This window comes from Schistocerca gregaria, chromosome 2 (genome assembly GCF_023897955.1).
Source record: "Schistocerca gregaria isolate iqSchGreg1 chromosome 2, iqSchGreg1.2, whole genome shotgun sequence".
Classification (NCBI taxonomy): Eukaryota; Metazoa; Arthropoda; class Insecta; order Orthoptera; family Acrididae; genus Schistocerca; species Schistocerca gregaria.
The window spans coordinates 864,733,514-864,758,258 of record NC_064921.1 but is presented as its reverse complement, the minus strand read 5'-3'; the positions used below and the strand labels follow the sequence as shown (position 1 = coordinate 864,758,258).

The window sequence follows — 24,745 nt, the reverse complement described above, 5'->3', positions numbered from 1 at the left end:
TGTGAGGGTGAAGATAATGTTAAAAATGGAGCCCGTTCAGAGGCGTGTCCCCTTAATGCAAGTTTCTCTACAGTTGTACATCAGTGCGTGAAGACCTCATAAAGCTTTCTAACTGAGAAAATTGAAGCAATTCAAAGCTCTATCGTAAATGGGCGTTGTAGGTCACACGGAGATGGGGCCTATTTTGTGAAACTGAATGGTGATTTTTGGCGCCAAGGAGACATTGTTGTTTTAAAACTCCACTGAATATGTCTAGAGAACCAGTTTTCGAGAATTCTTAGGAAGTAACTCTACTGTCTTCTGCATATGTATCGCTCAGGGATCATGAGAAAAAAAAAAAGGGAGAACAGGGTAGATTTGGAGGTTTACCGTAATTTTTCCCTCACTCTATCCGCGGGCTAAAATGTGTTTAAGGTGATCTCCACCACGTACTATACCTTTGCTTGCAGAGTATCACTGTCACTGAATCTCTCTATGTGGAAGAGAATATTGTAATAGATCCGATACTGATTGGCATAGTTCAGTGGAACGGCTTAATCACTACAATATTAAAGGTTGATGCCGCATTGGTGATCCTTTGTCACCCATGAAGCTGTGAGACGAAATGTTAATTCGTTAATAAAATAACGTATTACAAACACAGTTGATGCATTTTATAAGTTAACCCCTGAACATAGCTTCTAGTTGTTTTTACGAATCCAAAATATTTTAGTTTCCTGACCCAATGAACATGATACAACAAATCAAATGCTCAATTAACAAATGCGGATGTTCTAAGGTCCTTGCAAATTAAGCTGTATTTGATGATAACGACAAAATATTTGCACTCATTTGTTTACGCATTATCAGGATCTTAAAAATGCTTCCTCTGCATTACGAATTCTGCAACGTGCAGTGGGTTCGTCTCAATTTCTTTGGTACATAGAGTATTGGAGAATTTTGTCAGCAGGCACGAACGTTTTGACAGCCAGAATTTTTCCCATCCTGTAACATAGTTCAGCCCGCTATCTGTTCTTCATTTGTAGAAAAAAGCTTTTTATCTGTACGAGAATCAAACCATAACAAAAATTAAGCTCTTCGTTTTGACTATTATTGACTAGGTCATATGCTTAAATACATACAACAGTAGACATTCGATAATTTGTTTTCGCAAATCCTAAAGATAAGCAAGCGATCTGTACAAAATTCAACGTAATTTATTCACTTTTTTAAGGAAAATATGCGTCACTATGTTACGCCAGTCTTATCATAGCATCGGCGTGTGCGTTTGAGAACAATTCCAGTGTTTCATATCAATTTCTGTTACATGTGTTTTGTCTATAACGATCCCTTAAATTTAGGTAATTTTCTCTTTCAGAGTTGTACTGCGATTCAACTTAAAATGAGGCCTACTATAGTGGGAAAGCCTGCTAACTATGGAAGTATAAGCATAATTTCGTTAATGAGGGCTGAATGAAAAACTACGTTATACCCTATTACTGGGAGACAACATTCTGAATGCTTCATAATAGCAGACTGAAATGTTGATAACTTACTTAATCGAAACATGGACTACTACAATACCAGTTTACAACTACAGTATAACATTGCTTTACCATCTTCGCACTGCAAATAATATCTGCTCAGTAAATATCCTTCGCACTGCACACAGTATCTGCTCAATAAACATCCTTCATATCTTCCTATACCTCATTATATCTCGTGATCTTCAGCAAAGGTAGAGAAAAGCTAAAACGAGGCAACATTGAAGAATATTTTTCGACTCCTCTTACTGCTACCGTTAAAAATATGCGACATTTGAATACAAGTTGCATAGACTTTCATCGACAATATATTGAAATGGAGCAAACGTTGCTTAACAAATCACTACGATTAATCAGTTAACCGCGATGTTAATCTTGGTGGTATTTTCTACTTACCGTTCCAGCATAGATTATTGTGCTTAGACGATAATTTTAACAGCCTTTTGGTAAATATAAAGAACCACAGTGGACGCTACAAGCAACGCATATACCTTTCAGGTGCAATAAATCGTTAACGCTATCAGCCAGCCTGCCGCAGATTTCTTAATCCAGAGATATTACTTGCGGCTAACGAATGCTAAACAGCTGAATAACTGAGAATGTGTACAGTGATGTGTCCACTTAATAATAACTGAGGTGTACGTGGAATACTTCGCAGTAAAACAGTAGGGACACAACAAGCGTTGTATATTTCACGTGGTTACACAAAGTTTGCATGCATCTAAGTTCAAAATCAGTTCTATATCACTTACATGTAAAAGAAAACACATAGGACTACATTTTTCTGTGCTCTGTGAGCAAATGTTTGTTCTCTCTTCGTTTCTGTGTTACATTTCTATCTTTTCCCCTACTCATTGAAAACCATTAGGTTCATAGATTTCACTAGTCATATATTAATGTGAACAGATTAAACTTTCTGCTTCAGAGCAAAAGTCAGCTATACACTGTCATTAGTCAGCTATACACTGTCATTTATTATTCAGTTCCATTACATAAAAAATCATTAAAGACAAGGCAAAGTACGCTTATAGCATTTATTTCTCAATTTATTATTTACATGAATTACATCTCTGTATCGATGGGAGGAGGTAAACAGTTCCGGCATTCGCCTTACAATCAAGGAAAACCTCCCAAAAACCTTGATCGGAACTGAGGACGCTGTAGCTCGGTGCACTGCAGGGGAGTTGATGCGACGAGACGGAGAAGCGGCGAGACGGGGAGGCGGCGATACGTGGAGGCGGCGATACGTGGAGGGGGCGATACGGGGAGGGGGCGATACGGGGAGGCGGCGATACGGGGAGGCGGCGATACGGGGAGGCGGCGATACGGGGAGGCGGCGATACGGGGAGGCGGCGATACGGGGAGGCGGCGATACGGGGAGGCGGCGGTACGGGGAGGCGGCGAGACGTGGAGGCGGCGAGACGTGGAGGCAGCGAGACGTGGAGGCGGCGAGACGTGGAGGCGGCGAGACGTGGAGGCGGCGGCGAATGGGGAGGTGGCGAGACGTGGAGGCGGCGAGACGTGGAGGCGGCGAGACGTGGAAGCGGCGATTCGGGGAAGCGACGATACGGAGAAGCGACGATACTTGGAGGCGGCGAGACGGGGAGGCGGCGATACGGGGAGGCGACGGTACGGGGAGGCGACGGTACGGGGAGGCGACGGTACGGGGAGGCGGCGAGACGTGGAGGCGGCGAGACGTGGAGACGGCGAGACGTGGAGGCGGCGAGACGTGGAGGCGGCGAGACGTGGAGGCGGCGGCGAACGGGGAGGTGGCGAGACGTGGAGGCGGCGAGACGTGGAGGCGGCGAGACGTGGAAGCGGCGATTCGGGGAAGCGACGATACGGAGAAGCGACGATACTTGGAGGCGGCGAGACGGGGAGGCGGCGAGACGTGGAAGTGGCGAGACGTGGAAGCGGCGATTCGGGGAAGCGACGATACGGAGAAGCGACGATACTTGGAGGCGGCGAGACGGGGAAGCGGCGAGACGTGGAGGCGGCGATATGGGGAGGCGACGAGGCGTGGAGGCGGCGATACGGGGAAGCGACCATGCTGACCTCCCCTCTGCTTAACTGTACTGAATGTGGTCGCAGCGTGTTTCTTTATATACCCTCTGCAGCTTTGTTGAGCTGTCGTTTCCTAGGAAAGCGACTATCTCATTGTTGTTTCGTCATATAGCTTCTGTCCATTATTATAAGATTAGCAATACGTTTCCGCGTAAGTGCATGCTCAAGTTCTGTAGCAGTATCTATATCTACTTATACATTACGCAAACCGCTGTAAAGTGCATGGCGGAGGGTACTTGGTGCCAATATTAGCCATTTTTTTGGCCTATTTCACTCGCGTATTGGGAGAGGGAGAAATACCTACAGCCTCTCAACGCGCCTTAATCTCTTTCACCTTATTTTTATCATCTAGACGTGACATATATGATGACGGCGACAGAACTGTCTCACAGCCTTCTTCGAACACAGGTTCTCAAAATTCATCCAACGTGGTTTCACGAGATAACGTCTCCTTTCTTCTAAAGGAAAGAAGGAATATTGCTGTTTAACGTTCAGTTTACTGGAAGAGGCAGCAGTTGGTAATCGGCCGTACTATTTCAAAGACACCATCACAGCATTCGCTTAAAGCTGTTTAATGAAATCATGTCAAACCTAAATCTAGTTGGCTGTGAGGGGATTTGATCGCCGTCCTGCAGAATAGGAGGCGTCTTTCTTACCAAGAAATAACATGATTTGGTTTTCTTCCAAAGATCCACATGTTATTTCCCCAAGGTGCCTGCGACGTTTTCGAAGGCGTTATACCGATATGTTAGGATCCTAGGAGAACGTCCCGGAATTCGTTCGACGTCTACAGTCATATCTACCTGATAATGACTCCTATCAGTGGATCACTGCTATAAAATTCGTCACAGTAGCGCATTGTATGCACTTTCCACAAACCCTTCCAAGAAGACTTCCATCCGACTAGTACTGGTTTTATGTATATATCCCGTATCCTATCGCTTCTTAACACTATTACAAATTAAAATATGTTCTGTGTTCCACAGGCTGAGCACCAATCCTGTAATCGGATATTAGGAGCTTTTGTTCTGTTTACTTTATTAATGTTCCATTTAGCCTCTTTTAACGCTGTATACCGTCTTCTGTGTTATGATGTTTCCAAGCAGTGAATGTTCATTAGTGAGCAATGGCGTTTGTCCTTTATCGAAAGTTAAGTCATGTAAATGGAGAAGCTATCCTTTCACAATAGTCACACACATCTTAGGTGACAAAGACGATCACGTGAATCGATTATAATAATTCTGAAAGTGTTTGTAGTTTAGTTAAGTCAACTAAGAATGCTTCCATCCCCGAAACATCTTATTACTTTTTAAACTGATTAGCATATTTCTAGAGATATGGGATTCGAGTTAATAATTCGTTAAAAATATTGCAAAGATACTAGAGTAAAAAATTTAAGCTTCTGAGTTAATGCAATCGAAAGAAAGGTATTTTTAAATTCGCAAAATTATTCATCAAAACCTGTCAAAGAACTAATGTGGATCATGTTGAGCCTACTGCTGACATTAATGTTAATGATTAATGGAAATCACCTTAGCTATCTATATATGCAATTAACTTTGTAAGGGACCCTCAGAGCACGAGTTCTACTACTCGTATTTGTCCGCATTTTTTTTTTGTTTCTTAATATATATATCGCGCTCTGCTGTCGGAATGGCATCTTTTGTCACATAGAGGGCATGTGATAAGGTACAATTGATAATAAGACTGGGACGCCAGGTAATCGTCGGATCGCACAGTAAGCAGACAACGGAGTCTGCAGAATTATCGGAAAAAGCTGAGACTTGTAGAATTACGAGTGCTTTCACCTTAAAGAATCGCGTGGTGTGGATGACAGACCAGTAAACGAAAGGCCCTTGAATGCTAGCTTGTCATTAAAATGCAGGAATGTCTCAGCGCTGGCCGCTTTGTAGATCAGTACATACAGCAACGCCGGGGCAGCTCATAGAAAATTATAGTCATTGGGGCGGCATAATGGGTTGCCTAGCCTCCTAGCCAGAAGAATTACGCGTTAGGTTCGATGAGGTCAATGGTGGTGTCAGCAAAGGACGACTTCCCAGATATCATTTGTCCTACTCACGCACCGTGGGGGGTGACAGAGTTTAGAGCTGCTGTGTAGTTCTGTATCAGATACTGAGGTACTGATCTGTGTAATCCTGAGAACCGCGTTTTTTTTAACAAGGTAGCACGGAATATGCATACATTATCAATACTAATGGTAATCGTTTCAACTCTTGTATGACGTTTTGTCAACGGATTGCCGTATTTTTAACAATTACGGCTAATTTAATCGCCTCCCTAGTTAGACTTCAGCTCTACTGAACACATACGTATTTTTATAGATTCTCAACCAGCGTTATCAATCTACACAGTATGATATTTGCTTAGCTACATACGCACTTCAGACACACATGCATTGACGACTTACTGCTATCTTGCACGATTGACGCGGTCCACCACAATTTTATGGCGCTAATCATTACATTGTGCCAGAACAATATCTGCAGTTGTATTTATAGCGGGGTACGTTTATAAGAGTGAGCAACGTGTAGTATGCAGCAGACTAGTGCAGGTAAAGAGGGAATTCGTCGCTAAAAGAAGTCTGCTAGTAACAGGCATATACCTTAACTTGAGGAAGGAGTTACTGGGAATGTACGTGTGGAGTACAGCATTGCATAGAAGCCGTCCACTGACTGTGTAAAACCAGAAAAGAAGAGAACCGAATCGTCACAGATGTGGTGCTACAGGCGGATATTGAAAATTAGGTGTACATAGATAAAAAGTGAGGATACCTCTACTGAATAGACGAGGATAGAAATATGTTATAAACACAGTACAAGAAGGAACACTGTGACAGGATATGTTTTACGATATAGTAGAATAGCGTCCATGGCACTAGAGGGATACGCAGAGGACACACAGTGTAGAGGGAGACAGAGATTTCAATATATCCAACAAATAACTGAGTCCCTGCGTTGTAAATGCTACTCTATCCCTTTGGTATTCTGGGATCAGTCTATGGCAACAGTAGACTTCCAAGAGCTGAATTCGATGGGAACTAGGACATGATGGTAAACGTTGCATTGACCGAAAGAACTAAGCCTGGATTTCTGTGATTTTTAGCCAAGCAAGGGATATTTCCTCTCCACGTATCCTGCGGTCCTTGGTGTATCTGAGCGAGTGTTGGATTAATGAGGATGTGTATGATATTGTCACAGCTGTCTCGTGCTGTTAAATTTTTCTCCAATAACAACGAAGTTATGAAAACTGGCAGGGAACAGTTCTGTTTTAGAAGGTATTGCAATAGAGTGTTCGTGGAACCAAATTGATTAATACAACTGAGGAAGATATGATTCATGTCTTTGTCACGAAGCACGTGCACACATCGTGTGTGGAGTAAAACTGATGTGGAACAGATGGTTTTCGAAGCAGCCGTGACTGACCATGAGGTATGCGATGGTGGTTCTGATCCTGCAGCATCAGTGTAGTGGAGGCTATACTCTAAGCGTAAGATATTGCCCTGTTTCTGGAAGACTGCTCTCATTCTATGCTCCTCACTTTTTTGACTCAAGCTGCGACCTTCGAAGGAAATGGGTAGCTGGGATTTCTTCAGTACCTCCCTGACGTAAAACATCTATCGTTTTCAGAATGAGATTTTCACTCTATAGCGGAGTGTACGCTGATATGAAACTTCCTGGCATCATTATAACTGTGTGCCGGACCGAGACTCGAACTCGGGGACCTTTGCCTTTCGCGGGCAAGTGTTCTACCATCTTTTTTTTTAATGATCTCATTTTGTTCTACATTTTTCGGTGAATTTGTTTGTAGCGGACGTCCGATGACACCAATTCAGGTTGTTCGTTGATCCGCTCGCTCAGTTTTTTTATTACAGTGGGTCGCTAAACCCTCTGACCGAACACGCTGAGCTACCGTTCCGGCCTATCTGAGCTACCCAGAGACGACTGAGGCCCCTTCCTCACAGCTTTACTTCTGCCAGTATCTCGTTTCCTACCTTCCAATCTTCACAGAAGCGCTTCTACCATCCCTGCATAACTAGCACCCCTGGAACGAAGGATATTGCAGAGACATGGCTTAGCCACAGCCTGTGGTATGTTTCCAGATTGTTTGGCTAGGCCATGTCTCCGCAATATCCTTTCTTCCAGGAGTGCTAGTTCTGCAAGGTTCGCATAAGAGATTCTGTGAAGTTTGGAAGGTAGGAGACTAGATACTGGCAGAAGTAAAGCTGTGAGGACGGGGCGTGAGTCGTGCTTGGGTAACTCAGCTGGCGTTTCACCTGCCCCGCCATGACTGGGTGTTTCTGTGTTATCTTCATCATCATTCTTCATCGCCGGAACGGTAGCTCAGCGTGTTCGGTCAGAGGGTTCAGCTATCCTCTGTAATAAAAAACCGAGTGAACGGATCAATGAGCAACCTCAACGGGTGTCATCGGACGTCCGCCACGAACAAATTCAACGGACTGTATAGAACAAAATGACATATTAAAAAAAAAGGATAGTAGGGCACGTGCCCGCATAAGGCAAAGGTTCCGAGTTCGAGTCTCGGTCCGGCACACAGTTTAAACCTGCAGGAAGTTTCAACTATCATTTTGTTCCGTTAACGTCATAAAATGCTTTTTTACACCAGAGGCTGGCAAAGTTGGCAGTTGCTGTATGTCATGCAGAATTACTTATTCCACTGTATAAATATTCTAGTAAAGTAGTTGATGTTTTTGAATCTGATGATGTGTTTGTGTATTTGGAGCTTACGGGCGCTAAACGCCGAGCATATCAGCGCCCAATAATGTGATGATTGATTCGGTGAAAGTATGTCATGGATCCAGTTGGATCAACTATGATATTGCAGCAATCATTACAATAATTTCCGTTGTTGAGCAACGAGAGGACGCTACTGCTACCTCCAAAATAAAACAAAAATGTTTGCATTCAAAGTAAAATCGTCTATGTTGTTAGGCCAAGTCATGGTCCTCTAGTTTCTTTCTACACAACAGACATTTCAACCCGTCTGCTGGGTTTTAAATTTATGACTGTAGTCGTACGAAGGAAAATGCACTTATACATTGTGCTCTTCCTTCGAAGTCTCGGTAGCAGAATTTGAATGTGCTGTCACGTCTGACATTACGTTCAGCACTACTGATGCCTTTTTCGCCCAAGAAAATGAGGACTCACAATATATTTAGCTTTGTCCGTGATGATCTCAAGTCATAACTCAGTGTTTCCAATACCTAATCGCATCCTGCACAAATTTGCGTAATGAGTTTTGTGATGTTAATTGCAACAAATTAAGAAAAGGTCATTGGTCTGAGTGATCCTCATTTTTACTCATAGCTCCTTGTTCGAGTTGTGTATCAAACACATTAAAATTCTAGCATAGGTGGAAATTGCAGAACACGTCGTTCTCACAACACACTTGACATGCAACTACGTTTTCTGCTTTTCCGTGCCAAGTCTTTTTTCACGTGACGATACGTACATTCAGTGAAATGTTAAATGACTGTATCACGTTGAAAGTTCTAACTATATTTGTTTGTATGTGTGAAGCTTTTAGTGGGTTAAGCACATCTGAGGATGACAATTTTTTTCCGAAACCGGTAATGTGAATATATATAAGCGATCGTTGACGTAATAAATTATTGTACAAACATTACAACGATCGCAAACTTCTGTTTGGCAAGATGTCTATTTGTAAAAGCACTGTTTACCTTGTCTTCGAGTAAAATATCATTTGGATGACGAGGAGGCATAGACACGTTGGAGGTAATTTCACTTATATTGAGTCTTCGGCTAGTTTCTGCTCGTAAAGAACTTTTTGTTGCCACTGATGCTCGCTTATTGCTTCTGTCTTACTTAGTAGTGTTTCCATTTTTTCGTCACCTGTATAAACGTTTTGTTTCTTGTGGTTTCCACGGGCCGCTCCTTCAGAAAGATCCGAGCAGCCACATGGGGGAGGGGAGTGTTTTATTATTGATTGGGAGCTCCAGTGTTAGGTGGGTGATGGAGTTCCTTAGGGAAACAGCTGAGAGGTCGGGAAAGAAGGCCAGTGTTCACTCTGTCTGCTTGCCGGTGGGTATCATCCGAGATGTGGAGGAGGCCCTGCGGCGGCATTGCACTGGGTGCACCCGACTGCAAATTGTTGCTCATGTCGGCACCAATGACTCCTGGCGTCTGGGTTCAGAGGTTATCCTCAGTTAATACAGACGTTTGGCTGAGTTGTTGAAGGCGGAAAGCCTCGCTTGCGGGGTGGAATCTGAGCTAACTATTTCTAGTGTCGTTCCCAGAACCGATCGCGGTCCTCTAGTTTGGAGCCCAGTGGAATACTTAAACCAGAGGCTCAGACGATTCTGCGGAGATCTGGAGTGCAAATTTCGCGACCTCCGTTATCGGCTGGAGAAATGTAGGGTCACCTTGAATAGGTCAGGCGTGCACTATATGCAGGACAGCTAGAGACTACAGGGGTAGCGGAGTGGAGTGCACATGGTTTTTTTTTTTAGCTTATAGAATTCCCTTCCTAGGCCCAACAAGACGCCTCCTGAGACGCGACAAGGTAGCAGTAGGCAAAACGCAACAGGGAATGACAATATTAATGTGGTAATAGTAAACTGCAGGAGCATCTATAGAAAGGTCCCAGAACTGCTCTCATTAATAAACGGTCACAATGCCCACACAGTACTAGAGACGGAATGTTGGCTGAAACAATGAAACAGCAATGAAATTCTAAACTCAGATTGGAATGTATACCGCAAAGACAGGCTGGAGAGTGAAGGGGGAGGCGTGTTTATAGGGATAAAAAGTGTCATAGTATCGAAGGGAATTGACCGAGATCCGAAATGTGAAATAATTTGGGCGAAGGTCAGGGTTAAGGAGGCTCAAACATGGTAATTGGATGTCTCTATAGGCCCCCTGTTGTGGCAGAACACCTGAAGGAAAATTTGGAAAATATTTCGAGTAGAATTCCCGACCACTTTATAGTTTTGAGTGTAGATTTTAATTTAACAGATATAGACTGGGAGAGTCATACGTTTATAACGGGTGTCAGGGACAAAGAATATAGTGAACTTGTTTTTAAGTGATTTATCTGAAAACTACATTGAGCAGTTAGACAGAGAACCGACTTGTGGCGATATCATATTAGACCTTCTGGTGCAAACAGAACCGAACTATTTGAAACAATTAATGCAGAACAGGAAAGTAGCGATCATAAAGCGATTAAAGCATCGGTGATTTCAACCGTAAATAGAAATATTAAAAAAGGTAGGAAGATTTAGCAAAAGTGGCAAAATGCTGATTTCAGAGTACTTGACGGCTCAACACAAAAGTTTTGTCTCAAGTACAGATAGTGTTGACGATCAGTGGACAAAGTTCAAAACCTTCGAACAATATGCATTAGATGAGTATGTGCCAAGAAAGATCGTAAGAGATGGAAAAGAGCCACCGGCTACGGAAGAAAAGGGAACTTCACAGCAAACTTAGTCATAGCCAAAGCCTTCAAGGCAAACAAAAATTACACGAAGTGAAATGTAGTGTGAGGAGGGCTGTGCCAGAGGCGTTCAAAGAATTCGAAACTTAAGTTCTGTGTACTAACTTGGCAGAAAATCCTAAGAAATTTTGATCTTATGTCAAAGCGGTAGGTGGATCAAAATAGAATGTCCAGACACTCTGTGACCAAAATGGTACTGAAACAGAGAATGACAGACTGAAGGCCGAAATACTAAATGTATTTTTCCAAAGCTGTTTCACAGAGGAAGACTGCACTGTAGTTCCTTCTCTAGATTGTTGCACAGATGACAAAATGGTAGACATCGAAATAGATGACAGAGGGATAGAAAAACAATTAAAGTAGCGCAAAAGAAGAAAGGCTGCTGGACCTGATGGGATACCAGTTCGGATTGACACAGTGTACGAGAAGGAAATTGCCCCGTTTCTTGCAGCGGTGTACCGTAGGTCTCTAGAAGAGCGTAGCATTCCAAAGGATTGGAAAAGGGCACAGGTCATCCCCGTTTTCAAGAAGGGACGTCGAACAGATGTGCAGAACTGTAGACCTATATCTCTAACGTCGATCAGTTGTAGAATTTTGGAACACGTATTATGTTCGAGTATAATGTCTTTTCTGGAGACTAGGAATTTACTCTGCAGGAATCAGCATGGTTTTCGAAAAAGACGGTCGTGTGAAACCCAGCTCGCGCTATTCGTCCACGAGACTAAGAGGGCCATAGACACGGGTTCACACGTAGATGCCGTGTTTCTCGATTTCTGCAAGGCGTTTGATACAGTCGTTTAATGAACAAAGTAAGAGCATATGGACTATCAGACCGATTGTGTGTGACCGAGCGAGGTGGCGCAGTGGTTAGCACACTGGACTCGCATTCGGGAGGACGACGGCTCAATCTCGCCTCCGGCCATCCTGATTTAGGTTTTCCGTGATTTCCCTAAATGGTTCCAGGCAAATGCCTCGATGGTTCCTTTGAAAGGACACGGCCGATTTCCTCCCAATCTTTCCCTAACCCGAGCTTGCTCTCCGTCTCTAATGACCTCGTTGTCGACGGGACGTTCAACACTAACCACCACCACCAATTGTGTGATTGGATTGAAGAGTTCCTAGATAACAGAACGCAGCATGTCATTCTCAATGAAGAGAAGTCTTCCAAATTAAGATTGGTTTCAGGTGTGCCGCTGGGGAGTGTCGTAGGACCGTTACTATTCACAATATATATATATATATATATATATATATATATATATATATATATATATATATATATATATATGACCTTGTGGATAACATCGGAAATTCACTGATGCGTTTTGCGGATGATGCTGTAGTATCCCGAGAGGTCGTAACAGTGGAAAATTGTACTGAAATGCAGGAGTATCTGCAACGAATCGACGCATGGTGCAGGGAATGGCAATTGAATCTTAATGTAGACAAGTGTAATGTACTGCGAATACATAGAAAGAAAGCTCCTTTATCATTTAGATACAATATAGCAGGTAAGCAACTGGAAGCAGTTAATCCCATAAATTATCTGGGAGTAAGCATTAGGAGTGATTTAAAATGGAATGACCATATAAAATTAATCTTCGGTAAAGCAAATGCCAGACTGAGATTCGTTGGAAGAATCCTGAGGAAATGATGTCCGAAAACAAACTAAGTATGTTACACTACACTTGTTCGCCCACTGCTTGAATACTGCTCACCTATGTGGGATCAGTACCAGATAGGGTTGATAGAAGAGATAGAGAATATCCAACGAAGAGCAGCGCGCTTCGTTGCGGGATCATTTAGTAATCGCGAAAGCGTTACGGAGATGATAGATGAACTCCAGTGGAAGACTCTGCAGGAGAGACGCTCAGTAGCTCGGTACGGGCTTTTGTTGAAGTTTCGAGAACATACGTTCACCGAGGAATCAAGAAGTATATTACTCCCTCCTACATATGTCTCGCGAAGAGACCATAAGGATAAAATCAGAGAGATTAGAGCCCACACAGAGATATACCGAAAATCTCTCCTTCCACGAACAATACAAGACTGGAATAGAAGGGAGAACCGGCAGAGGTATTCAAGGTACCCTCCACCACACACTGTCAGGTTGCTTGCGGAGTATGGATGTAGATGCGGACGTAGATATCACGAACCCAAGAAGAACTGCATGTGTAAGTTACACAATGCATCGTCTGCCAACAGTTAGTTATAAATTATTGTTAGTTCATGGGCAATAATGTTCCAAAATCTTCAATGATACTCAACTGATCTGTTACGTGGATTCTGTAACTATTGTTTCTCTTTCTTCTTCCGAGATGTTTTCGAGAAACCCTTCGTTATCCTCCGCATTAACTATGTGTTGTATATTAAGGAGGAAAGCTTCGTCCATAATTGGATCTCTGATTCAGGATAAAGATTCATATACTACCGTTCAGTATGTAGCTTAATTGCACTTTGGTGATCGTAGCTATTTCCTTGTTCGTGGGGAATGTACTGAATGATTTTCTTTTCCCTTATAATTTGGTATACCGGAATATTTTCTTGACTGATATCAGTTGTGAGACGTGCTTGCACTTTTTTGCCCTCCAGTGACTGCCGTACCAAAACAGAAATTTTTGGTTTGCTGTGCCATTCGAAAACTATTTGCTACCAAATTCGTTCGTTCATTGTACAGGTCGGGTAGGCATAAGAAACAGTATTTCAGCATTGCATCCAATAGTTTGGGCAATACACTGCCTTTTTTGCGGTTTGGCAGTTTGAATCCACCCGATAATATGCCTTGACTGCCTTGACTGGTTCTGGAGACATCGTGTCCATGTTTCAGCGACTGCTTGGTACAATACCTCGTCATCTAGGAGCGACATGTGCAGTTGCTAGACCTCTAGCCCCAGGAGGCGCTGTTGTCTGTTGTAGTGAGCCGTGATGTGGTAGTCACGATAGTCCTGAAAATTAATAGGTCATACCTTCTTCACAGAAATTAAAATTAGGGCACAGATCTTACCGACGCAAAGCACAATTAAAATTTCCGCCTAAAATTACATTATCTCGCATTTCCGTTAATAGATTCACTATTTCGTCGCGAAACAAATCGCTTCTGCCATGTTTGTCTGCGGATCGAGTCGCAGCGTTTACGAAAATACATACCAATTATAATTAAACTTTTGCAGTTTGAGAGGTTGCGCATGAGAAACGAGTGATCGTAGGAGAAGGAAACTGTGGAAACATTTGTAAAGAAGTGCGGAAGAGAAATAACGGGTAAACGTTGAAAAAAACACATTTTGACTTTCACACGATAGGTAACATTTGCTAGCTGCATATCATGTTTACGTTCAGGCTTACAAACGTTGCTCAGTACGACGACCACCTGCATCCACGATAGTCTGGAACTGCACTAGAGATGGCTTTAATGCTGCCCGAAATATATCACATGGGATTTTGGCTACCTTCCTCGCCAAGCTGAGCTTCATCCTCCGATGTGTGATAGTGTTCCGATGATAAACCGTTTCCTTCTGGGAACCCCCCAGCCAGAAGTCACAAGGGTTCAGATCTTGTGATGCAGTAGCCACCTCACGAGGAAAGGGCCAATGCCAGCTAAGAGCAGCAGAACTATTGCTGTTATTTTGATAAAACTGCGAGTAAGTCCTGCTCGCCATGTCCAGACCCATGTTGACTGTCTGCAGCTGTAAGGCCGTACCAGTACCAGCACCTACCAGCAAGTCGTGACACTGACACTATTGACAACGTAAATCTTGCAGCGCTCAGTCTGAACATAATCCCTGTAAAACTGGGTATCCATACGGCAGTTTTCCGGTTTAGGTATCGATACAACCCTATATTTACCAAGAAGATGTCGTGTATTTTTAACGCACTGCCTCTGCCACTTTCGAGTGATGATTGTCCTTGACATGATGTACCCACCTCAAACATTATTGCTGTCACAAAAACGTCGGAGGCTTTATCTGTGATCACCTCTTGAAGTATAGCTACGTTCGCATCTGCTACACATAAGTATTACTGTAGACATTCCACCATTCAGTTCTTCTAATAGTAACTATATTATATAGTTTCGTGAATGTGAGGCGTCTGTTCTTGAGCGATATCATTGGGTGACGCTGTTATCCTATTAGGAAGGTTGTTGTTTGCTGTGTCCTTAAAGTCATCGGTCTTTTCTTCCACGCTCATCTTAATAAATTCGGCCTCGGTGTTTTCCTAAGTCGAAAACTCTTGTGCCGTCTTTCTAAACGCTAGAACACTAAAGTAGGGGGGAAAAGTTTTATTGTACTAAATCATTGTCAGGTTTCATACTCCACATTTTATACAAAGGACGTCATAACTTATGGGTTATGCGTTAGTTAACTACAATTATTAGATCTCCCACGGTTTTACAGAGTACCGTATTGACTCATTATTTAGGTTGCATTTATCGCAAATCTGTCGGCCAGCGCAATAACCCAAGCAACTGGAAAAAGTGCAGGTGAGACCTGCATATATGAAGGGTAAATGAGCATATAGGCAAATTTGTAGGCCGTTATCTTTAACATAAGTTTGCTGTAGAATCCGTGAACATATTCTGAGTTCGAGCATAACAAATTTCCTTATAAGGGAAAAGCTTTTGTTCACTAATTAGCATGGTTTTAGAAAGCATCGGTCGTGCGAAAATCAGCTTGCCCTTTCCTCACATGAGATCCTTGCGAACAATAGATAAAGGGCAACAGGAGGATTCCATATTCCTAGTGCCGCAATGCAGACTGTTAACAAAGGCACAAGCATGCGGAATAGGTTCCCAGGTATGCGAGTGGCTCAAAGACTTCCTAAGTAATAGAATCCAGTATGTTGTCCTCGACAGCCAGTGTTCATCAGAGTCGAGGGTATCCTCATAAGTCCCCTAGGGGAGCGTGACGGGACCGCCGTTATTTTCTGTATACATAAAGGATGTGGTGGACAGGATGAGCTGCAATGTGAGGCTGTTTGCCAACGTACATTTCGCATAAGGACCGTGGGATAAGATTAGAGAGATTAGGCATCATGCAGAAGCATATAGACGGTCGTTTTTCCCTCGCTTTATTTGCGAGTGGAACTGGAGAGGGAATGACTAGTAGCAGTACAGGGTACCCTCCGCCACGCATCGTAAGCGATCAACGTCCTTCCGCTTGGAGGTCTGCGTACTGTGTGCTATAAGCCCGAGTCTTCATTCTAAAATTTTTGTTTGCGGGACTCGTCCGTCTGCCTACTTCGTATTTTCTGAGGCAGCCAGAGCGCAGTTTCTTGCTTATGTCGTTTACCTCTGCGCTGAGTGCGAGTGATCGCATTGAACTCGACTCGGCCCTGGCGGCTCTGCGCCTGGTGAAGGCGGATCTACTACCTGGGTGTATGTTAGTTACTCTTCGTGCTTCACTGACGCTGCGGTTTGGCACGCAGACACCAGCTTTTTATGTGTCCTGTGGAACTGCAGATGACGCACGTCTGCAGTGGCCCGTCGTGTACAACGAGGACCTTGAAGCCTTGAATCACGAGAAAAGAAGGTACGTATTTCGTTAAATCGATTTTTAAAATTTGCAACTCCATTTTAAACGTTAAAATGTTTGTGTCCTTGCCATTTCTCGGCCGTTATTTGCATAAAATTGCCGAACGGTGACAGGATCTGGCCGGATATACTCGAATCCCATTTCACATGGAAGATTAAATAATCGAACCGATCAAGACCTAATCCAGTACACCAGATTGCAACACTATATCTTCACCTTTAGAGGAGAGGTTGAAAGTACCGTTTCAATTGTAAGGATCTTTTTATTTTTGAGTAGTTAAAACATGACTGGTTTCTGGCTCTTAAATGCCCATCATCAGGTGTCATACTGAAAATAAACAAGAGACCGGAGCTAATAACAGTTTTTAAAAGCAGTAGTACATGTACAAAAGGGAAAACGAAGTTCAATAAAACATTTTAGAAAAGAGCGCCTCCCAGTAGGCCACGTAGTCTCAGGCGCCTTGCACGGTTCGAGCGGCTGCATCCGTTGGAGACTCGAGTCCTCCTTTTGGTATTTGTGTGTGTTGTCCTTAGCGTAAGTTAGTTTACGTTAGTTAAATTTGGTCCCATAGGTACTTACTACCACAAATATCCAAAAAGTGCGTCCACCACCGTAGCGCAGTGGTAGCATTACCGCCTACTATGCAGGGGGCCCGGGTTCGATTCTCGTCAGCGGACGGGATGTTGTGTGTCCTTCATCATCATTGACTCGCAAGTCGCCGAAGTGGCGTCAACTAAAAAGGACTTGCAATACGGTGGCCCAACTCCACCGAATGGGGACTCCCGGCCAACAATGCCATACGATCATTTCCATTTCCAAAAAAACGGTCTCGCTAGCGGCGGTAAAACCTAAGTCAAAGGCAATACTATGGACGACTTCCTGGTCAAAGAAATATGCAATGAACGCCAGGGCACTTAACACTTAGTGCTATGACCCCAAGTGCCGCGCTGCACATGTACAGGACGCGGTGTACCACCAGAGAGCGCAGAACACCGAGTAGCGCACACGAAGGGGGAAGCAAGCTGACAAACCAGGGTTTGCAGTCTGTTGACGGGAAGGACAATGCAGGACCAACTAGCCGAGACGTTCACATTTTAAATTACTGATTTACATTCAAAATGGCTCTGAACACTATGGGACTTAACATCTGTGGTCATCAGTCCCCTAGAACTTAGAACTCCTTAAACCTAACTAACCTAAAGACATAACACACATCCGTGCTCGAGGCAGGATTCGAACCTGCGACCGTAGCGGTCACGCTGTTTCAGACTAAAGCGCCTAGATTTACATTCAAAAGGGAAGAAACCGTTACATAGATAGTTACATGAAAATCTATTAACGAAAGATGATTTTACACTTTACGTGCTCAAATCGTCTACCATCGAGTGAAAGCCCCAGATTTGGATGATAAGACGTTGCATGCTATGGTCGTTCGACGGCGTAAATTGTCTGGCGTAGTTGGGGCTTCGTGCTAGACTGTATTTTTCAGTGCTCCCCACAGAAAGAAATCAAGAAGACAATTCGGTTCAAGAGACCTGGACACCTACTGCACTGCAGTATTCCTGTCCAACGGCCAGGAAACATTTCAATCAGTATTTGCTTTATAACACGGGAAGAGAGAGCAGGGAAGCCGTCGTGACGGAAACACGTACACTGTTGATTATGCAGTGGTACCTCTAGTAAAAGAACATATAGAATGTTCTGAAGAAAGTGTGCGTAGCTATTTCCGTTTCACATTCTTGGGGTGAAGTAAGGCCCCACAATGGTGTTTCCTATAATACCGCATCATAGATTTACGCTTCACAGTCATTATTGTTGTACTTAACGAAGCCAGCGTTGATTTTCAGTATACCAATACTGCACGTTGTACGTAAATTTACATTACCGCAGTAAACACTGCTTCATCGGTAAAGAGCACAGGTTGGAAATACCTAGTGTCGTTTCTCAAGCGATGCATAGCAACCAATAAAATTCCATACGACTTTCGACATCACGCCCTCCGATTGTGCTGCTAAGTGGAATTTATGTCAGTGCTGGATGCTAATGACATTCCTTTGGCTGATTCCAAATTGTGTGGCAACTCGTCTCTTGTCACCATTCGACATTTAAAAGTAGTATGTCTAACTTCTCCTAATTGGTGTACAAGGCTGTGTGCAAAAACTGATGAAACAGAAATAGACTTCACAGTTCCTGCTACTTCTGCTTGCAGACAAATAAACAGTCGAAAGGTTTGATACAACGATATAGCCTGACGCCTCGGTGGCTACACGGTGGATTGCTACCTTAAGCGTCCCTGTTTCGATTCCTGTCCAGTTCATTACAGTATAATGTCCAGACATTACAGTATTGGGACAGCTGTATGGATATGTCCCGAAAGCCGAGAGGGGAAGAAACACAAGGTAGTCTAGTATTAGCATACTTACAACACAATAGCCTAGTCCAGCCGACTACCGGTGTTAGAATATTTCTCGGGTTCTTCTGTGAAGCGTTTTAACCTCTACAATAACAAGCATTGTATCATTGTAGTCGCCTTTTCAAACTCCTTCGAACGCCGTTAAAATGTATATCATTCTATTTAAAAAAAAAAACCTGCTGCTTTAATACCTCGATCGACACAAGAGTTAAGACTCTTTATCACGTACCAACGTACATACGTCTTAGTGTACTATCATTTGCCGAAAACCTCGCATCGATGTCTAGAACCGTTACCGACATAGAAGGTATGTTATCGACTCACGTTACTCATTATTGCACTGAAGTGCCAAAGGGACTGGTATAGACATGCATATTCAAGTACATAGATTTGTAAACAGGCAGAATTCGGCGCTGGGTCAGCAATGCCTATATACGAAACCAGTGTCTGTCACAATTGTTAGATCGGTTACTGCTGCTACAATGGCAGGTTATCAAGATTTAAGTGACTTCAAATGTGGTGCTATAGTCAGCACACGAGCGTTGGGACACATCATCAGCGAGGTAGCGATGAAGTACGTCCATTTCACAAGTGTACTGTGAATACCAGGAATCCTGTAAAACATCAAATCTCCGACACCGCAGCGGCCGAAAAATGTGCTGCAAGAATGACACCAACGACGACTGAAAAGAATCATTCAACGTGACCGAAGTGCAACCCTTCCGCAGATTGCTCTAGATTTCAGTGCTGGACCATCAACAAGTGTCAGCGTGCAAAGAAATTCAACTAAACATCATCAATATGGTTTTTCGGAGCCGAAAGCCCACTCGTGTATACTTGATGACTGCACTACACAAAGCTTTACGCCTCGCTTGGACCTGTCAACACAAACATTAGACTGTTGATGACTGAAAACATGCTGCCTGGTCGAAGGAGTCTCGTTTAAATTTGTACCGAGCGGATGGACGTGTAAGGGTATGGACACAACCTCATGAATCCATGGACCCTGAATGTCAAATGGGCCAAATGGCTCTGAGCACTATGGGACTTAACATCTGAGGTCATCAGTCCCCTAGAACTTAGAACTACTTAAACGTAACTAACTTAAGGCCATCAGACACATCCATGCCCGAGGCAGGATTCGAACCTGTGACCGTAGCGGTCACGCGATTCCAGACTGAAGCGCCTAGAACCGCACGGCCACACCGGCAGGCCCTGAATGTCAGCACGGGACTGTTCACGCTGGTGAAGGCTCTGTAATGGTGGTGTGGAACGTGTGCATCTGAAGTGATTGAGACCCCTGATACATCTGGACACGGCTCTGACAGGTGACATGTACGTAACCATCTAGTCTGATTACCTGCATTTATTCGTGTCCATTGTATATTCCGACGGGGTTGGTCGATTCTAGCAGGATAATGCGACCACACACGTCGAGAATTGTTACAGAGTGGCTTCAGGAACACTCTTCTGAATTTAAACACTTCCACTTGCCACCAAACTCCACGGACATGAACATTATTGGGCATATGTGAAGTGCCTTGAAACGTGCTGTCCAGAAGAGATCTCCTCACCGTCGTACTCTTACTGATTTATGGACAGCCCTGCAGGATTCATGGTGTCAATTTCCTCCAGCATTACTACAGACATTAGTCGAGTCCCTGCCAAGGCGTATTGCGGCACTTCTGCGTGCTCGCAGGGGCCCTACATGATATTAGGCAGGTGTACCAATTTCTTTGGCTCTTCAGACTATATATATTGTGAGTCACGTATATATTCTATGTCTCTTTATAGATGTATCTGAAAAATTTATAGCGAATGTCCAGAAATGGTTTATTAGAGTATTGCGTAAAAGTCTGAAGTAAAGTGGTCAGGAACTTCTCGATATTTTTGCTAGAATGTTGCCCCTTTTTACATTAAATGTGTACTATTGTATTTTGTATTGTTAGAGTATCATGAAAAATTTTGGAGTAAATCAGTTAATTACTTTTAGAGAGTTGGTAACAACTATAAACATCAGCTTGCCTTTACTTAGTAGTATAGAAGATAACTAAATCACTATTCCGGAACCCGGAACTTAGTACCAGTTGTAGCATAGGGGCAACAAAAATCATATTTTCAATATTTAGCGCAATTATTGAGTGAGATTAAAAATTTAAAATGCTCGCATTATCTGTTTTTAGAGGGTATAATCTTATTTTAAAGGTTTACCACAATAGTACAAGTACTATAGTTACAAACTGTGCGTTTGTCTCGAGGCAGGTACTATAGTTACTTCAGCATCAGGTATCACGCTTTAATTTATTTCTTCTTTACTACTAACTCTATTCGCAATACGTTTTGCATACAGTGTCTACATGCACTGGTATAACTCAATCGACCTGCAAAACTACTCTATTTTACGACAGACAATACAGCAGATATGACGCCATAGAGATTAAGATGAGTGAAAACCTATATTTTGTTTAAAGTGGCATGCAAATAACCCAGTTTGTATTCCCCCAGTGTACGATAACGAGAGCTCTTAGGAAATTCTAATAAACTTCATGCATAATTTCAAACCTTTACTAAACCTCTTCTGCCTTACATGCTTAAAAGCAAATGTTTAACTCAGTAACTCATTTGTAATTAGATGTTTCAAGCTGTTTTGTGTATATGAGTTCGAGTCTTTAAAGAATCGGGCATTAATGGTTGAACACTAGTTCTCATGTTGGGAAGTTAGTCCTAGATTGAAGCATTCTTGAAATTCGAAATTTTATTTGAAATTTATAGCATGATTTATTACTATCATTCAATACTACTTTTTGACAAATGATAGAATAAACGAATAGTAGCATCTGAGTCCATTATGTGCAATGAATTTCTTGTGATGAAACAACCCATCATCGACAAGGAGCAGAGTAATTACCAACGAAAGGAGGCAATGCAGCAGAAGCCCTACAAACTGCAGTCTGACTTTTACACAAGTTGTAGGTAACGTTTCACTCCCTGTATTCTTATCCTGATAAATGTAGAATTTCTCTTTCTAGTAAGTGTACCATCTCCAATAACCATGACGTCGAAGGACGCTGAACTGCAAATTTCCTCCAATTATTATAAAGACTACAATGCCTAACGAACTTTAATTGTGTTTCCTTCTCTGAAAACAGGAGACCGTGCTCTTTACAACGCTGGCCAGTCCCCTAATCACAGCGTCACCCGCATGTTGCCTCAGAACAGCTGTGGACACTTTGTCGTGCAACATCTTCCAGAGCGGCAGAGGCATCCGGTTGCAAGAAGGAGGCCTTGCGGTTCTGTGAAGTCGCATTTCGCCCTGAGATCGCTAGAATTCCCCGGCGTAATACGGCGAACGTCGTACCTGGACCAATTAGTCGGTACACTCCCGGGAACGGCCACATTACCAGAGCATCGTGACAGCTTCCTCTTCAAAGGCGTTGGCAATCTTACTCTCCGTTCTCAGCACTCTCTCTTAATATTATCTGTGACTAGTGGAAAAAATGGACGCAAATGGACTGCTCATTACACAAACACAATCATTATCATTATCATATCCACTCTTTCCTTACTGAAATTAGGACAGCTAAATTTGTTTCATTTGCTCCGGACACGTAGAAGCGCTTCTAAAACTGCAGTTTACGCTTTACTTGCCACGTCAAGTTTAAACGACAACTCATCCTATCGATGACTTCCTCCATCGCCAGAACCACTATATGACCGACATATGCAGTTATAGAAAAGCAGAGTCTTCCTGTGCAGGAAATCGTGTATGCTCCGAGTCCCAAACATACAAGAAAGAATTTACAGAGACCGACAGTACAGAAAGTATTTATAAAGTGTTTGACAAAACGGGAGAAAAATCAGAGCATTTGGCAACATAAGCATAACAACCGGACTAGGACGAGACGTCAGACAGAGGAAGTGGGTCATTGGTCACTCAGTCACTCAGCACTCACCTGTTCCCCGCGTGATAAGGATTACTTACTTTACGACATAGATTAGGGACCTGACTAAATGTTGGAGCCGGCCGGTGTGGCCGAGCGGTTCTAGGTGCTACAGTCTGGAACCGCGGGACCGCTACGGTCGCAATGTCGAATCCTGCCTCGGGCGTAGAAGTGTGTGATGTCCTTAGGGTAGTTAGGTTTAAGTAGTTCTAAGTTCTCGGGGACTGATGACCTAAGAAGTTAAGTCCCATAGTACTGAGAGCTATTTGAACCATTTAAATGTTGGAACCGTAGCGAGAGCATCTGGAACTTAAATGGCAGCTCTCAGATGGGCGACGTTCATTTTCCAAAGACCGCGGCTACGCCATACCTGCTGCCGCCGGAGGGAGACGGTACATTTTAATGTCCTATGGTCGGCATAGGCTGCAGGCCACAGGTACGCTTAGACGAGGTCAGCCTTACGATTGCGTGCAACATGTATTCGGGCGAGACGGCTACCGGAATGACTCGTCGTATGGGTGTATTCAGGATGGAGGCCATGGACATGTTCGCAGGTGGCAATCAATGCATACTGTGCACCAACATTCGTAGGATTAAACGGTCGTGTCGACCGTGTAAGAGCGGGGCAATATCCTTTGCGAAGATGAGGAAATACCCCCGTCTCCTGTCTGTACCGGTTGGTGCATAGATGTTGATATGTCGTACATCAAGCACCGTCATTGCTAATCCCCCCGCCAACGGTATGTACAGTACATCCTCTGCCGTAATGCTTTCACTGCGAAGTATTGCTATGCCGCTGCCAGTTTCAGAGGCGTGTGATACGTAGGGCCGGCAGCAGTGACCGAGCGGTTCTAGGCGCTTCAGTCTGAAACCGCGCGACCGCTACGGTCGCAGGTTCGAATTCTGCCTCGGGCATGGATGTGTGTGATGTGTGTGTCGTCCTTCGATTAGATAGGTTTAAGTAGTTCTAAGTTCTAGGGGACTGATGACCTGATGACCTCAGATGTTAAGTCTCATAGTGCTCAGAGCGATTTGAACCACTTTTTATTTTTTTTAATTTTTTATACGTAGGATTCGTATCCGTACATGAAAAGAAATTCTTGCAGCAAGACGATGTTGATAGAGGCAAGCCGATATCCCGGTCTTCGTTGCGTCGCGTGTGTATCGGCCGTGGGAGCTTACGCCACCTGCTCCTGACTGACAGGGTACGTGGCTCCGTCTTGTCCACCGGCGTTGGTTGTATTTCTGACTTTATAGAGGGCACCGCCCTCGCCGTGTCGCCTGTTGCCACCGACACTGGGACTACTTCACAATCATCAGCCCAGTTTCCTTGGGACAATTTTGCCGACGGCTGGGTCTTTCCAACCACGTCTTTCTGTGTCGTTTCTTCTACTAATTCGGATTGGCAACTGACTGCTGGTAGCTCTATGTTGTCGAGCTTTTCAGGTCGCTCTTGGCGGTTGCTGCTGTCGAGACGGTCTTCTTCGGCCTTTTCTCCATCGTGTTAAGCAGTCGTCCGACGGGATGAGGCGTCGTTTCTTGTGCCGCTTCGAACATAGTTGCTTCCTTATGTGCGTTTCTGTACCAGAACGTGGGCGTGTGTCTTTGTCGCCTCTGGGTCTGAGACGGAAGCAGGTGACAACACTACCCGACTATCGGTGACCATTTTCTCTCCCGATCTCTGTATTGCAGGTATCGGTCGCTGCTGCTCGGCGGTTGGCATCGCCGCCGCCACCCTGCTCGTGTCGTCATCCGCTCTTCTATGGGAGTGTCCAGCTGTTG

At 43.8% G+C, this 24,745-nt stretch overlaps 1 protein-coding gene across 1 annotated transcript; it reads right to left on the bottom strand.

The window, feature by feature from the left end:
• Nucleotides 1–540: 540 nt before the first annotated feature.
• Nucleotides 541–3,572, bottom strand: LOC126336030 (uncharacterized). Its single transcript, XM_049999509.1, has 2 exons — nt 2,662–3,572; nt 541–592 (listed from the first exon to the last, which is right to left on the bottom strand). Exons 1-2 carry the CDS (start codon nt 3,570–3,572, stop codon nt 541–543), a joined length of 963 nt encoding a protein of 320 aa, XP_049855466.1.
• Between the last annotated feature and the right edge of the window lie 21,173 nt (nt 3,573–24,745).

Bases quoted from the DNA above. Each gene is read 5' to 3' on its own strand.
- LOC126336030 (XM_049999509.1), bottom strand. From the start codon at position 3,572: ATGGTCGCTTCCCCGTATCGCCGCCTCCACGCCTCGTCGCCTCCCCAT. The intron at 593-2,661 runs GTTTTTGGGAGG...TTCGTCTCACAG, and splicing joins CGTCCTCAGTTCCGATCAAG to CTTCATGGGTGACAAAGGAT.